The sequence below is a fragment of the Amblyomma mixtum genome, chromosome 10 (assembly GCF_055824585.1).
Source record: "Amblyomma mixtum isolate Tamu chromosome 10, ASM5582458v1, whole genome shotgun sequence".
NCBI classification, from domain to species: Eukaryota; Metazoa; Arthropoda; class Arachnida; order Ixodida; family Ixodidae; genus Amblyomma; species Amblyomma mixtum.
The window spans coordinates 46859607-46876309 of record NC_143021.1 but is presented as its reverse complement, the minus strand read 5'-3'; the positions used below and the strand labels follow the sequence as shown (position 1 = coordinate 46876309).

The 16703-nt window shown below is 44.3% G+C and overlaps 1 protein-coding gene across 18 annotated transcripts in view; it reads left to right on the top strand.

The window, feature by feature from the left end:
* Window positions 1-16703, top strand: part of LOC149325704 (polyamine-transporting ATPase 13A3-like) — a 783814-nt gene that overhangs the window by 663744 nt on the left and 103367 nt on the right. For 15 of the 18 annotated variants that reach the window (XR_016286322.1, XR_016286321.1, XM_089563621.1 and 12 more), the window contains 2 exons: window positions 5391-5539; window positions 16249-16337. Coding sequence is in view for 15 of the 18 variants with exons in the window: in XM_089563621.1 (XP_089419747.1) it covers window positions 5391-5539; window positions 16249-16337 (238 nt within the window). In the remaining 3 variants the exon portion in view is untranslated. Of the gene's footprint in view, window positions 1-5390; window positions 5540-16248; window positions 16338-16703 lie in introns of those variants that run through there. The other 3 variants (XM_089563632.1, XM_089563631.1, XR_016286323.1) reach the window with 2 other exon arrangements.

The following is a 16703-nucleotide window of genomic DNA, read 5'->3' as shown; positions in this document are numbered from 1 at the left end:
AGTGTACTTAATTTGTCACGGAACAAATCAAAAGCGTCACCTGCGTTTACAGCATTACCATATACGACCAATTGACGTTCTGTAGATCCTGACGAAACCTTATCAAACTTGAAGACAAAATTTTCTGATTCAGTCTAGCTCGGTTATAACGAAGTCGGCGGGAATCGGAAATCACTTCGCTATATCCGCTATTTCGTAATATGCGGACTACAAAAAAAATGCAAACATCGGCATACCGATTTATTGTCGCTGAAAGAAGTCGTCCAGCGTCCCCTGAACACGTTTCGCGAGTGCGGACTTCAGGATTGCGGCTTCCATACCATCCGACTGCGAACCAAAGATCTGGTCGAACTCCGGACTCCCGAGGTACATCCGTAGCGTGTTAACAGCTGCGATGGCTGTTGACACGCTACTCTGTCCTTATAAACAGCATACAACGATCCGCGATAACGATAAAAATGAGCCACGCTTCCAACATGCACAATGCTGCCGCGCTTTCTCCCTGCCTTGCGCACCGCCGCACCGACATAAAACAAAGCGCGCGCTGCCACACCTCCTGCAGACTGCAGTCCAGCCGTGGCGCCGACTGCCTGGGAGAAATAGAGAACCGCGATTGGTCAAGACGGCCGCTCTTTGCGACGTCATCCAAAACAAAAAATGGCCTGGCTTAGCTTATGGTTAAGCCTAGGATGCGAAGCATACCGGCTGCGGAGGCTGCGCGTCCGCAAGCGAGCGCACGAGTTGAGCCCCAGCTTTCACAGCTGTTGTGACGTCAGCACCCCTAGCAGAACGAGCGGGAGTTAGGCCGCCGGTGGAGGCTCGCGTCCGCAAGCGAGCGCAAAAGTTGAGCCCCAGCTTTCGCAGCTGTTGTGACGTCATATCGCATGGTGCGCCGATGTAGGTCAAGTGGTAGCTACGCGGCCGTGCGCGGCGCAGCAAGGAAGAGCTCGGTTGTGCGGCTAGTATGCTTGGCATAAAAATCGCCTCTGTTCTTTTTTACATTTTTTTCCCTGCGCGGCATGCTCTACCGCTCTACGCCGTGACGCCGTTCAAGGACGGCGCAACACGAGACCGGCGTGCCATGCGATGCAGTGAAGCAACCTTTCGCTCCGCAGGAGAGCAGACGACGCCACGAAAGGTCGCCGTCAGCCGAATTTTTCTCTTATTTTCGCGGAAAAAATCGCCTCAAGGACGGAAAAATGTGTTGATTGGCAGATTATTTTTGGTTGGTATTAAATCTCTTCGTTATATCCGCTGACGCGCTCTTATTTACTTCGTTAAAACCGGACCCAAAATGTATTGAAAATGCAAAAATGGGAATAAGAAATTGAAATCCCTTCGTTATAACCGCTATTTCGCTATAAGTGGCTTCGTTATAAACGGGCTAGACTGTACAAGACAGATCGCGCTGTGTTTATTCGTTTTCTACCTAACTTAACGCATATAAAAATTGGAATTAAAGAACCCCAGGTGGTCGAAATTTCCGGAGCCCTCCACTACAGCGTCTCTCATAGCCTTAGTCGCTTTGGGACGCTAAACCCCATAAACCAAACCAAACCACATGTAAAAATTGAAGATGATCACTGAAGCCGTAAACCATAACTCCTGACACAGTTTGGTTTAATTGGTAATTAGTTAGAAATAAATCAATTAGCGTTGCAGAACTGCATGTAACTCTTGTGGGTAGTTTAATGGTATTTTTTATTTAATGTGTCTTAAGTAGAAGACTGAGCTCTTTCACAGCTGATGAATTTGTAAGAATGTTAAGATTAAAATCACCGCCACAGACAACATGAAGTCTATTCTCATTAACATATGTAAAAAGACGTTAGAGAAACGCAAAAAAAGGTTAATAATTTCCTTCTGGTGGCCTGTATATGGTCACCAGTATGGTTTTGTCGCAAAGTACTGACAGCACTTCTATATCTCTAGTGCAAAGTGTAAAAGATGGCAGCACCTCATAGTTTATGGTGTCATGTAATAATAAGGATACACCCCCTCCACGACTGTATGTTCTGTTCAAGTTGCATGCATTGTAACCAGGAAGTCTGTAGGCGTCCATATCACATGTGTACCAAGTTTCAGAGAACATTATAACCTGATATTGAATTCTTGACTGACTGAAAAATGTGTCTAGTAAAGTACTTTTATTTCTTGCCGACGGCGTGTTCACGTGAAATACCTTAAACGAAGTTTGGAAACCTGCACCAAGAAAGTTGCGTATATTATCTGGATCTATGTAACATTCACCTGACATTCAAAGAAATAAGAATCCGCTTAACCAAACAACAACCCTGGAAACTACAGTTCTATCGTTGCCAGGTCACCTATTGTCTTGACGCGCCACGCACTCTTGCCATCTTTCCGCCTGAAAAAGATGTTTGCATTCCTGTGCCATGCATATTGGAAGTTGTGGCTTTTCGCCCATTGTTTCGCGTCCCAAAGAAGAGCTGTGCAATGCTTAGTCAAGTTTTCTTGAATGTAAACTGAAGTTCCAGACGTCTTTAGCGCATGCCTTTTCTGAAACCATTCGTCCCGCGTGTCTTGTGCAGCAAACCGTACGATAACACCGGGCGTCTTATCTGGCTTAGACGGCAGTCGATGAACTGTTACAATATCTGCTTTCGAGAGGGGTGTGACTTCCAGTGACTGCGCTACATCATTTAATTTTGCTAGCAGGTCCTCATTTTCTGTTTCCTTGATGCCGTGTATTTCTAGGTTGAGCTTGCGGTTCCGCCATTCCAAATCATTCAGTTGCTCCTGTACGGACGGCAACGCAATGTCTGTCTTTGCTTCTAGCGCCTGGACTCTGTTCTTGATGTCCTTTATCTCATTGTCATGACGCGCGGTGTCAGCAAGAATTTTGTCGTATTTATCCGACATTAGCTGTACAGATGCTTCAATGTTTTCAGCAGTGTCTTTCAATGACATGAACGCGCTGAGCTTCTCTTGAATGTCGTATAAGACATAGCTGATGTCAGGCCTGTCCTCATTCTGCTGCGCAACACTGCTCTCAGCTGCGTCAGCCTTGTGCTTTCCTTTCGCATTACCTCTTGATTTGCTAACACGACATGTCAGACATCGCCATGTCTTTCGTGTCACTTCCCTCATTGCAATATATTGCGTTTCTGAGGTGCCGCAACACTTTCCTAAGTGGTAGACGTATTCACACTCATTACATCTTAGGTAATGTTCACTGTCGACCTCTACATTGCACGCTACACACGTTAAGCAGTCATCATCACTCATCATTCAGAGCAAAATACACACTTTTGGCAGCAGCAGGGATACGAAGCAATGACAGAAAACTACTTAGAGTACAGGGAAAGACACCAACCTGTGAAAAACAGGAGTGCGGCTTAGAACGATGTTTCCTGTGTCACCGCTGCTGCCAGAGTGTCATCTGAGTGTCACAGGCCAGAGTGTCTGCCTGTCTCACCGCTGATGCCCCGTACATGCGCCAAACAGGCCAGGTTAACATGCGTGTAACGCCAGTTGTCAGTCGATTTATTCGCTGGTTGTCGAAGAATCCTGAATTTCTTTTTTGGTGTGGAAGACTCACGCAAAAAAGGAAAAACAAACAAAGGCATGTTGAATTGCGGTTCGCAACTACTTTCGATGGTTTTCGTCAATCAGGTTGATGTTCGAAAGAAAAAAAAACTTGCGCGTAAATATGCAAAGACGTGAGCAACAGCTATATAGCTCGCAATGCAAATTACGCAAAAGAAGAATAAAATGGACAAAAACACAAATTTCCAACACTACGATTTGCAGAAAAGGAAGGAAGTAGCAAATCAGAAAACACGGGAAAGGCGCGATCACAGAGCACGACGTACGGAAGCGTAGGAATCGCTTAGCACGTGTCCGCGTGCGCCTAATATTTCACCCGCCTAATATTTCACAAGCACAACGCATAATTCGAAATTACGAGGCGATTGCTTCGTTTCTGGACGTTGCCGAAACTGCGCACAAATTCGGTTTAGCGAATGCACTTGCACTAAGCTATTACGTTTGTATCGCGATCTCCATGAAGCAAACACCAGCTGCGTACAGCGGCGGTGAATTCCTTGAGCGAATAAAAAAAAGTGATTTTTTAATCCAAAAATTTAATCAAATGACACTTTTTTTGTGTTGAAGGCGCCTTTTGACAATTTTTGTTGAAGGCATCTCGGGTGTAATCAGAATGCTGTTGTCTTTATTGGAAGTTCTTATCATTTTTCTGTAACTTTTTTTTCGTTTTGTTCTATTTTGCTGCATTAAATTTTACTGTTAATGTACTTACCCCCCCTACAATAATGCCTCTCAGGGCGATGTAGGTAACTTGAATAAGTGAATACATAATTAAATAAATAAATTATTAATTAATAAAATAGACAGTTTTCTTAAACAGAACAGTCAATTCTGGCAAACAGCGGGGGAACTCTGGCTAACATGGCCCGTGATAGCCATGGTTTTAAGATGGCACGAGAATGGCAAACAGCAGGAAAATTCTGGCTAGCCTCGCCCATGATAGCCAGGATTTTGTGATGGCACAACCGACAATGGCAAAGAGTGGGAAACTTCTGGCTAACCTGGGCCACGATAGCCAGGATTTTGTGGTTGCACATTCAGTACTAGGAAAGCGATGGACAACCAGTGCCATCACTGGATGCGGCAGTGAGTGGTGCAGTCAATGTCGGGAACTCGTTGGGAACTCTGGGCCTATTGACGGCCATGCTTTGCCAAAGGTATTCCAATATTGGCCCGCTGTCATGTGCTACCTGGGATCTGGATGCCCCGGCGAGCTATCAGAATGCCGCAAATGAAAAAGCAGAGCAGGACGACGTCCATTTCGTGAAAATCGACAATGCAGGCGAACTTCAAGAAGACCTCAGTGTCCCACTAAGAGAGTAGCGGTGCCTCCAAGTTTTCCCTGTCATTTTTAAGTGAAGCGTGGCCGAGAGCAGTGGGGAGTAGAGGATCGCAAACTGTAATTGCTGCTGCTATCGTTTGCTCGCCGATTTCAGTTAATTTTTGCGTGTGCAAATGCTCCAAAATCACTCCTTTATTTTTATGTGCATCTACATGGCTCTTTCATTGCTTTTCGCCACTGTTAGTTGGCACTATTTTTTTTTCTTCTTCACAGTAATGTACCTTCTCTACTCCCTGTATCTAGTGTTTTTTTACTTATTTATGTTGCCTTAGAGAGACAAGCGAAACTTGAAACTCCCGTCGAGCTGAAGGGTGCTCTCATTTTTAGCTTTACGCTGTGCACTTGTCATTTGTGTTGTGAAGTATAATGTACGCCATTCTGGTTATGGCAGTTTTGGTTTCACTGTAGTATCTCCCTGCAGTGTAAATACACATTTTAAGTCAACGGCGAGCAAAAGTTTTGATTGATACCGGCGCAGGTACGAGTACCCGAATCACGACCCAGAGGAAGACGTATACGACTACTGGGACACCGTTGTTCTGTTCTTCCTGACTTGCTACCAGTACCTCGTCACAGCCCTGGTTGTCACCAGCGGTCCGCCATTCCAGAGACCCTTCTGGACAAACTGTAAGCTAGAACCTTGCGCCTGTATCAATGTTTTTCATAACTATGCTATGTTGCCTTTTAATTTTTGAAGCGCAGCACATCCTTCCAAATCCAAGATGCGGGGGGGGGGGAGCAGTAGAGTAGAGAACAAGAATATAACGAAGAATCCGCGTTAGCCGCAGAGCATAAAACTCGCAGTGCTGACGAAATATGTTCATGTATTCTGTACTAAAGGATTGGAAAACATAACTGAATCCGTCCGAGGGAAGCGTAGATTAGTGAACCGAAATTATGGTAAATTATGTTTCTACTCGGTAGCGCTCTTTACACGGACGGCAATATTTTTATTCTCACTTCAGGCATTCCATTCAAGCACCGAACGCTTATATTCACGAGGGGGGCCATCCATTCAATAAGATGAACAATTAAATATTGATAATTCCCGTGCTGTTGCGGATTATCAGTCCTAGCTGGTCTGATTTTGGTCCAGATTGCTTTGGATGCTGCTGCCATGAATTAGTGTCCCTCTTTCCGTTTGAGAAAGGGGGTTTCGAAGAGTGGTTTATGGTTGGAGAAAAGTGTTAGGCTCGCACATCTTGTGCAGCAGTCAGAGGGCAGCGTGCCAAGACCATATCTCCACTGCGCGAAGTATTCGTTTGCCTTCAACGCTGCTGCTGTGCGACGTCGGCGCCAACGGGTTTTCCGTAAGAGCGCCAGCCGCCTCTGCGAAGAATGGCACTCAGCATCGAACGCCATCCTTAGGGTGGTTTCAGCGTGTTCCGCGACGTCTTGTGGGGACCGCGTGCCGGAGCATTGTTCACTAACCTTGAAGAAAGCTTACGGAATACGAAAGCTGTCATGAGGCAGCTGCTGGTACTTATCTCTCGGTCCATTGAGCATAGAAATTCCCGTCGGGAACGGAGCTCCACATAAGGTGGCTACATGGGCAGGTCTGCCAGCTGCTAAACAGCGGCTAGAGACCGCACTTGTGGAGATCAAAGAACAAAAATTTAACTTTTACCTCCACAAGTGTGGTCTCCAGCCGCCTACTAATGGCAGAGCTATCAACTTCGTAAGGGGAACACGTGGTCCGGAGACTTTTGTCCCCGAATGTACGTAAGGGATTCTAAGCTATCCGGATAAGTGGTCAGTATGTGGTCTACAGTGTGAGCTGCTTCTCTTGCGACACGTGTTGGTTCAGATACAGTACTGATGGGCGACTTCAATCCGAAGATAGGAAAGAAACAGGCTGGAGACCAGGCTATTGCATCAGGCGACTATTGCATCAGTGCTACGGATAGCAGGGACAGTTATTAGTCAAGTTCGCAGAGAGAAATAAGTTAGGGATCTTGAATCCCTATCTGATATTGATAATATGACATAAGCGCTACAGTTCAAATGGCGTCATTTCCCGATTTTAATACATTTGCTGACACATTTCAACCTGCACCCAGTGGTTCAATTACGATTCTACACATTAACATTCGCAGTATTAGGAAATACGGGGACCATTTTAGAATAATCGCTCATCAACTCCTTGATACTGTTGATATATTTGCATTTACCGAAATAAATGTTACCGATGACTGCACAAGTAATTTCCACATTCCTGACTTTTCGCAATATTTTTTTACGCGTAAAACTGGCAGAAGTGGCGGCATAGGCGTTTACTTCAGCAAATCTCTGTCTGTTTCTGCGGTCAACGTCAATTCTACTGCTGCGGAAGTTTTGGCATTCGATGTGATGCGTAGCAGTGTATCAGCCCATTTACTTGTAGTTTACCGTCCACCATCGGAGAGTGTGCCTAGCTTTGTTACTGAACTACAGGATACCATTACCCACAAGCTCTCCACCGGTAACCTGTGTATAATAGGGGATTTAAACATTGACATACTTAGACCCCAACGGTCTGCTGCTGAAAGTTACTAGAACATGCTGGCAGGTTGCGGTATTGAAGCCCTCATTCAGGAGCCAACAAGAGACGAATTTGTGAACAATATTCTGACCAGAACATGCATTCACCACGTCAATATTCGCGTATCTAATCTTTCTTCTGCCACAGGCGCAATCATCACACAAAAACTTGCAGACCACTACTTTATTGCATGCCGCATGACTAGGGACAGCGATCCCCAAGTCAGGCCTGCTAAGCATGATGAAATAACAGCGCAAGGAACGGGACGAAAACACGAAGGAAGAAGACACAGACACGGGCGCTGACTAACAACTGAAATTTTATTTCGAAGCAGGACACATATATAAAGTACAAAGTACAAAGTACCAACTAGCCCGGCATCTTGCACTTCTGAACTTCATCTCTTGTTCTTCGGGCTCTGTTAATTGTTTCACCTGTAAACCAAACTTTCTCCTCTCCCTCACCGCCAACGCGATCTGCCAGTCCCGGACTTTTTCTTTTTGTATCCGCCACAAAATACTGCCACCTGAAGTCCTTGCGTTATTTGGTGGTTTCGCACCTTCGACCGGCCACGGCATTCGAGTGTTAAAGCTCCTGAGGTCAGAGTGGCAACGACAACGCCGTCTCTACAAGGACGCCTTATTCCTACGATTGAGCGCCTCCAAATCCTCAAATGGCAAGTGTCAAGAATGTCTTCGCATTCTTCACAGCACTGCTGAGTTCATCTGGCAGCGATTCTTGCTCACGCTACGGACGTGGCTACCAAAGAAGACATCAAGGCCTCGCAATCCTGTGCACACGGTGGGTGACGTTCACTTACCGAACTCCGTGAGAAGCCTCCTCAGCCTAGGCCCAAAATTTGCCATAGAACCAAAAAAGTCCGCCGCAGAACTTCTCGGGCTCGTGCGGATGGTTGGACAGAAAGCACCCGATAGTGACAAGACCAGATGCATCTCGGAAGGCGTCGATGTACTCCGCAAGTACCAGCCATTCTCCAAAAATTTTCCTGTGCATCAGACCATCAACTATCTCCGAAACAATGAACTACTTCTGGTCCCTTCTGACAAAGAAGGTGGCTTTACCGTACTATCCGCAGGTGAATTTAGCTCAAGAGCCACCAGCGCCCTCGAGACTGCATTCAATAGGAACCACGCCAACCTCTCCAAGGTGAAAAAGCAAGCCGTGGCTTTATGTAAGTCCCTAAAACTGGACAATTTGGCTTGTAAACTTAATACCGCGAGTCGTCTCAGTGGATCTGTGTTTTTTTCCGCTAAAACCCACAAGCCTGGAATACCTTTCCGTGTAATCGCATCTGAAAGAGAGTCATGGCAGAAATTTCTCGCGATTTTTCTTAGAGACAAGTTAAAATTGCTAACCGTCGATGACCCATTTGTGATCGATGGCTCAAAAAAGGTTATAGATTTTTTAAGTATTAAACATGACCGCAACCTAAACGCCTTCTCGGTCGACATCAAAGATTTATATTATTCTTTACCGCACAGAGAACTGCTGTCTTGCATTGAAGAAGCTATCGACACCTTCGGAGCCGTGAATTTTCAGAACGAAGTAGGCCTGTCCATCGGTGATTTTCTACGACTTGTGAAATTTTATCTGAATTCTTCCTATGTTACGTCAGGTGAACATGCATATATACAAAAACAAGGTGTCTGCATAGGCTCTTGCGTAGCACCTATCCTAAGCGAACTCTTCCTTGCTAGATACGATAGGATGTTGAATGACAGGATCGCTGATACGTGCGTAGCAAAAATTTTTCGTTACGTGGATGACTATCTCGTCCTTTTGAATTGCAGCCACGAAGCATTTAACCCTATGGTATCCGAAATTCTTTCTATGTTTGGCCAATGTATTCCTCTGGCTTTGACGCATGAAACACCGCATGAATGCTCAATCAGATTTCTGGACTTGCGACTGCATTTCTCTAACCAGCATACCTGCTGGTCCTATCAGCCCAGGGGTAAAAAAGCTATTCTGCCTTTTATGTCTGCCCATACAAAACTCGTTAAGAGAGGGATAGTAAGACTTTGCTTTCAAAATGCGCTTCAGAAGTCCTGTGAACATCATTTCCAGGATAGTTTCAGCAACCAGGTCGATCGCCTGTCAACCGCCGGATATCCCCTGAACGTTCTGGTGTCCGTGGCCGGGTCCGTCGCCAAGAAACAAGGACGACATGACGCGCAGGAGGCGTCCAACAGGGAAAATAGAAGAGTGGTCGTAATGCCCTACATTCATGAGGTCAGCCACCGCCTCAAAAAGGACGCGAAACGTTCAGGGGTTGACGTTGTCTTTTCAGCGCCAAACAAGCTTTCCGCCCTATGCCCGAAGGTGAACAAACCTCTGATCGCCCGTGGGTGTGGGCAGACTCATTCGGAACAACTCGTCCCCTGCAAAACCGGCGTCGTCTACTCTCTGCCCGTATCCTGTGGGAAGAGATACATTGGCCAAACAGGCAGGTGCCTCAACATTAGGCTTCAAGAGCACAGGAATAATGTAGACAATATTGCAATTTCTGGGCACCTTGCCAAGCACTGTAAAAAGTGCAAACGTAATGATCCGGACGAAACCTGTTACCCAGATTTCAATCGCTGCACAGTTCTTGCCAGAGGACGGGATAGGATATCCAGGGAAATCGTAGAAGCATTCGAAATCCACAACGCAAAAGAACAATGTGTGAGTGCACCCTCCCTGTGCCTGTCGCAAAAAGAATTGGACTTTCTTAGGGGCAGGGTAAATGTTTAATCTTGTTCTTAAATGCCCCTCTCTGTCTTTTTTGGTAATCACCTTGTGCCGCGATTTTAGTCCCGTTTTTCACCGTTAGTTTAACGCTGTTTTTTTTTGCCTTTTGGCTATGTGGATATCCGTTTTCATCGTTTTCATCGCTTTTACTTCCGTCCCGGCCTCTTACACCGTGGTTTTATCGCTTTTTGTCTTTCTTTCGGCTTTTTCACCTTTTTATCGTTTTTACCCTTGGACGTGACTACACTGTTTCGGTGATTGTGCAGGATCGCCTTGGACACACCCCCCTCTTTGTACTTTATATATGTGTCCTGCTTCGAAATAAAATTTCAGTTGTTAGTCAGCGCCCGTGTCTGTGTCTTCTTCCTTCGTGTTTTCGTCCCGTTCCTTGCGCTGTTATTTCATCATGGATTACCAACTAGCCCGGCATCTTGCACTTCTGCTAAGCATATTGCCACAATTCTTGATAAGAATAGATTCGACAACATGATAGCTTCTTTTGACTGGGATTCTTTCATACACCAAAACAGTATACACGCAGCATACGACAACTTAATCTTAATGCTCAAGGACTTCGAAGAAGATTGTCAAAAGAAAGTAGTCATCAAAAAACGGAACACCGGTTACCAGTGGCTTACGGCGGAAGTGCTATCGGTGATCAAGGAAAAGGAAATCTTATGGAAAAAATGTCGTGCAGCTCCGAACAATCAAAATGTTAGAGCAGAATTTCGTACAGTAAGAAACCGAGTAAATGCATTAATTCGCTTATCGAAGCGCAAATTCTACGCAAACCAATTTCGCGAATCACGGAACAGTATGGGCAGAACATGGTCTTTAGTCGACGAGCTGCGCGGAAAACAACGCTTACCAATGAAGGATTCAATTCAGCCTAACTTTGGATCTATAACGCCATCCTTAGCAGATGCTTTTAACAATTATTTCTCTACAGAACAACGCATTAGAGTGGTTAATATACGCACAACTCTGCCACCATGTCAGGTATCGTCATCTGCCTTTCTTTCCGAGTTGACTGAACCAGATCTTTTCAGCATTATCCTTAGTCTTAAGCACAATAAAAGCGCCGGGATGGATGGATTATACCTACACGACATTTATAGAAACTTCAAGCCGTTGAAACGTGTTATACTCTATATTGTAAACGGGATAATTGAGAGCGGTATATTGCCAAGCTCTCTGAAGCAAGCACGCGTCGTTCCTCTTCACAAAGCGGGATCCAAGAACCAAATTACAAACTATCGTCCCATCTACATCGCTTCTTGCATATCTCATGTGTTAGAAAAACATGTCTTGAGTGTTATGAATGCGTTTGTAATGAAGCACAATATAATAAGCAAGCACCAACATGGATTCGTATCGGGCTCTAGAACACAAGTGCAGTTAGAAAAATTGTCGGACTCCCTTCATAGCAGTTTAGACAAAAACGAAGTGTTATTTGGTTTATTCCTTGATCTTAAGAAGGCTTTCAATACAGTCAATCATGAAATATTAACCACTAAGTTATATTCCTACGGGTTCAGAGGTCCCTTTCTATCGTTTCTAAAGGGCTATCTGTCTGAACGGTCACAAATAGTTTCGTTGGGATGTGTTCAAAGCAAATCTGTCAGCCTTGAATGTGGAGTCCCGCAAGGCTCAATTTTAGCTCCTCTGCTTTTTAACCTTTATGTTAACGATGCTCATTATGTTATCGCGACTTCTCAACTGCATCAATATGCTGACGATACGTTGCTTATTTCAAATGATGTGGATTGTATCACTGTAGTCTCCAAGCTCCAAGATGATGCTATTAAAATATCCGATTGGTGTGAATCCAATTTAATACAAATTAATCCAGCTAAAACGAAGCTGGTTTGCTTCCACAACCCTCACAAAACAGTGCCGTCGGACTGCTCAGTTCTTCTTCATGCATCTAATTGTTCACCTTGTTGTTGTTCTCCTGTTACATGTGTTCCTTGTGTGAAATATCTCGGCATTCATATTAATAGTGACTTATCTTGGAATACACACATGGCATATGTGTGTAAAAGACTTCGTAGCGTAGCATGCCTACTCTACAACATTAAGCAGTTCATGCCTTTTTCAGTTAGAAAGCTCATAGCGCATGCCCTTGGCTATAGCGTGCTAAGGTATGGTATCTGCTGTTTCCATAACTGTTCCGGCATGTGGAAAAGCAGAGTGAATAGCCTCCTGAAAAACGTGGCTAAAAGTGTCCTTTATAAAGCCGATAAGCAACGACTGGAAATGTGTTTAAAGCCACGAAACTCCCCTCATTTGACAATTTGTTTAAGCAAGTTGTAGTTTTAAAACACTTTTGGGACAGCCCTTACAAAACTGAAACAATAAAACCCAAGCCTCTAAGACACATTCCGCGGTATGTTGTGCCAAGAGTCCGCACTCATTTTGGGGAAGCAATGAGGCGCTATCACATTCCTTCTATCTTTAATGAGTTGCCAGAGTATGTATTCTCCTTAACTTCTCGCACAGAGCTAAGAAACGCAATATTATCGCTAGAAATGTAACTGTAAACAGCATTTAAACTTTCTGCCTATTTTTTCTTTTTTCTTCTTCTTCCCTCCCCCTTAGCGAAATATTTTTTTATCTTCTTTTCGTTTCCTTGTTTTTTACATTGGTATCTATAATCAATTCATTCTTTATTTTAGTGCACAAGTTCAGTGCACGTGTACTTAGGTATGTATTCTTTTTTGTGTGTTTCGTTCGCTGTTGTATAAATTGTGCATTTGGATTGTCGCTGCTGCCGGGCGACACTCTACAAGCCCTCTTATGGCTTTGGTCTGCCTATACGAGGATGTAAATATTGCATGAATAAAGTTTATTACTATTATTAATACCTTCTTCTCAAACGAGAGAACATGTCTTTAAGAAGGCGTGACCTTGTGTCATTCAAGATAGCATGCGACGCAGACAACCGCCGTGCTCCAGGTGCAGAGTAACAGTGGCATTTATTGGGCGCTTGCCCTTTTATGTCAGCAACTCGGCTGGCTGGCTTGCACAGCATGGCTGCCAATCTTGAGGACCCTGGTTGCCAGAGCCGATACAATCTTACATGAGAACAGGAAGTCGACGTGGAACTCCAAATGGTGCGAGACAAAAATGGATTGGATTTCATGTATAAACCACGACCTTATGAAAACGTGCCATTACGTGATTTAAAACTTCACCTTATATTTAAATTACTAAAACCGTAAGTCTATCAGAAATTTATCAAAACAAAAGAGATCAATCATTTGAAGGCTTTCGAAACAAAACACAATCGGCTGAGCAAATAACCTGAGTCAGAAAAAAAGGGGCAGTGTACTAACCAGTTTAGTTTTCGTGAAAGTCGGATGGAGATGATGTGGAAAAAATTAAGAAACCTTTTTCTCTGAAAATAGTCGTAATAAAATTAGTGTTATCAAGCAGAATGGTGTAGTCGTATCAGGAAAACCATTAGTAAACAAACTTAAAAAGCATTTCATTCACATCTGAAGCCCACCTTGCGTGCATAACGACCATAGTATTCATGATGGGTTTCAAAGCGCAACAAGACCGAGACGAAATTAAAAGAACACACACGACAAGCGCTTACTAGCAACAAGACACGTTTATTGCAATGCTGGGAATAAATAGGGGTCACAGAAAACATAATGATCCATAAAAAAAACAAGACAGAAAAAGAGATTAGCAGCTACTAACTAAAAACGCTCGTTCTTTCTCCGACAGCAAAATTGAAGCCTCACTGACACAGCCCTTTGTCTTAGCAATACGATAGGCTTCGATGATTTCCTTAGTCTTCTGGTCGTGATGCGAAAAGATCACTGTCGTTAGATCCAATTGGGCTTGGCAGGACTTATCTTGTTCCCCGTGCTCAGGCACATGACTTGCCAGGTGCGTACCTCTGCCAGTTCCTAAAGCCCGGCGATGTTCTGCGCAGCATTCTACCGCGTGCGTTTATTTGCGCAAAACGCGATATACGCTGACGGTACTAGTATCTTTTTCTGATGAGCACACAAAAGCGGTGGTCCCGGGTTCGATCCCCGGACCAGGACAAATTTTTCTTTAACTGCGAAGTTTCTGAGAAAGCTGTATAGCTTTCCTTTGTAGCCGTATGGCTGCATTTGGGTGGATGCCAATGAGTACTTACTCCCTTATTACAAATTTACTCCACCTTGGGGGATTCCTCTAAACATTTGACCAACACTGTTTTCACTTCGAGTTATTGATCAATTCGCTCTCGCCCCGCCATAAGCCGTCCCGGCTAGCACAGTTGGTAGAGCGACTGCTCCGGTGAAGCGGTGGTCCCGGGTTCGAACCCCGAACCAGGATGAATTTTTCTTTAACTGCGAAGTTTCTGAGAAAGCTGTATAGCTTTGCTTTGTAGCCGTATGGCTGCGCTTGGGTGGATGCCAATGAGTACTTACTCCCTTATTAGAAAATACATTTGCGTCACTATTCTTCATTAAAGTATAGTACCCACATTCAGGACACTGGGTGCTATGTTGAAAGAAAAAGTGGCATGGGATGATCATGTATATTCCATTCCCATCCAAGGGTCACAAATTCTGGCTTTAATTTACCGATATCGTAACGTATTGCCACCAAAAGCCATGTTGGCAGTATGTCATTTGTTGTTTAGCTCTCGCCTCGATTACGGAGTGTTTCACCTAAGGTATTATACGATTTAAAAAAAGGACTTCTCGAGTTAGGAAGCTTTCTTCTCATTGTATTGTCAAGGGCGTGGTACATCAGAATACAGCTAAGGCGTACTTACAAGCAGGCTGGTTAATTTATTTTGAACAGTTAACTTTGTACCTAGTGCTGTTAGGCTCCTTAATAGTTGAGAGGTCGTAGCGCACCGTAAGTTACATTCATATCAGTTTTTAGAGCTTGGAAAACACGCTTGCCGTCGGCGCTGCGGCCCAACAAATTTCGGCTATTTGGAGGGTTCACAGGCACTGGAGAGGCTGCTTTGCCTGCAATCGGCATTTCGACGCGATGTAGCTAAAATTCAGGGGGCACTTCGGCTCTCTAAAGTGCTGCAAGGCGAAAGCGTTTCCTGGCGTACGGTTTGTTTTCTTTTTATTTTCGTTTAATTTTTCGTATTCTCTATTTTTGTTACTTTTCTTATTTTTTTTCACGATAATTTTATTTTTGCTTCTTTTGTTATCTTTATTTTTATTTCTTTTATTTTATTTATGAATCCACTGAATTCACTAGATGCACCTTCGTGACGGAGTGGTAGCGTCTCCACTTCTAATGCCAAAGGCCATGGTTCAATTCCCAGCCTCGACACAGTTTTTTTTAATTAGTGATGCCGAAACGCGGACACAATTGCTAACATTCCATCGTCACAATAGTATGAGGCCTTAAACGCTCTCGCCTTAATATTTCTTAGCCCACAGCGCCGAGACTAACCGCGTTTTCGAAATTCTGATAACTGAAATGGGTATTACATACGGTGAGCTACACGCCTTTCAATTATTAAGGAGCCTAAAGGAGCGTAACGGTAGTAGTTAAAAATTTAACTATTCAGTATTAGTCAACCAGTTTCCTAGTTAGCACGTTTCAGCTATATTCTGATGCACTATTCTCCTGAGAATGGTATGTCAAAAAAACGCTCTTGTAATTGAGGAAACCTATTTTTAAAAATTGTGTAAAATCTTAGATGAAACACTCTGTATTTTACTGCGGTTTTTCTTTTTCCTCTTTTCAGGACTCAAGCTACCAGTTCAAATTAATCCAGACCAGGCGTCCCCATGGCACATACACAGCTGCTTTGGAAGCGAAAATTCATTAAGAAAACTTGTTAGCAGGGGATCCCTAAGGATGTTTAAGGCACTGGGGCATCGTCTGCTGGAAATTGCAACTCTTCTTTCTGCGTTGTCAGTGGTATTTCGTGTTTCCTCCTTCAGGAATGCCAAAGTGATTACAAGTACTATATAGAACTTCCTGTGGAAAAAATGCGTGTCCTGTACGTGTCTTAAGGCTGCGCCCGAGCAGCAGTTCCAAAAACTTCATTCTGCGCTTTCTTTTTTCCCGCTCGCAGATTGGTTCTTGGGAAACTTGCTCCTCGTGTTCACGGTTACTACTGTTCTGCTCTTCCAGACGTGTCCAGTGATCGTGGACTTCTTTGAGGTGAGCGCTTGAATACATGCAGCCGAGGAACGTCAAAGCTGCTTCATTCAGTGTGTTTCACTGATTGATGCTGCACAGCTGCTCACCGAACTTGCTGCGTACTCCGAGGCTGGAGGGCACAGTGGGTGAGGAAACCAAGGCGGGTTAATTATATCCAATCTTAATCAAAAGTAAGAAGTGGGCTTGGGCAGGGCATGTGATGCGAAAGCAAGACGACCGTTGGGCGTTAAGGGCAAAGGGCTGTGTTTATAGATGTTGCAAACATAGCAGGCGGTGGCAAATCAAGAATTATGAAATTTGTGGGGTGAGAGTAACCACAGGCAGAACAGGACAGGGCTAATTTAAGGGATATGGCTGAGGCCTGCC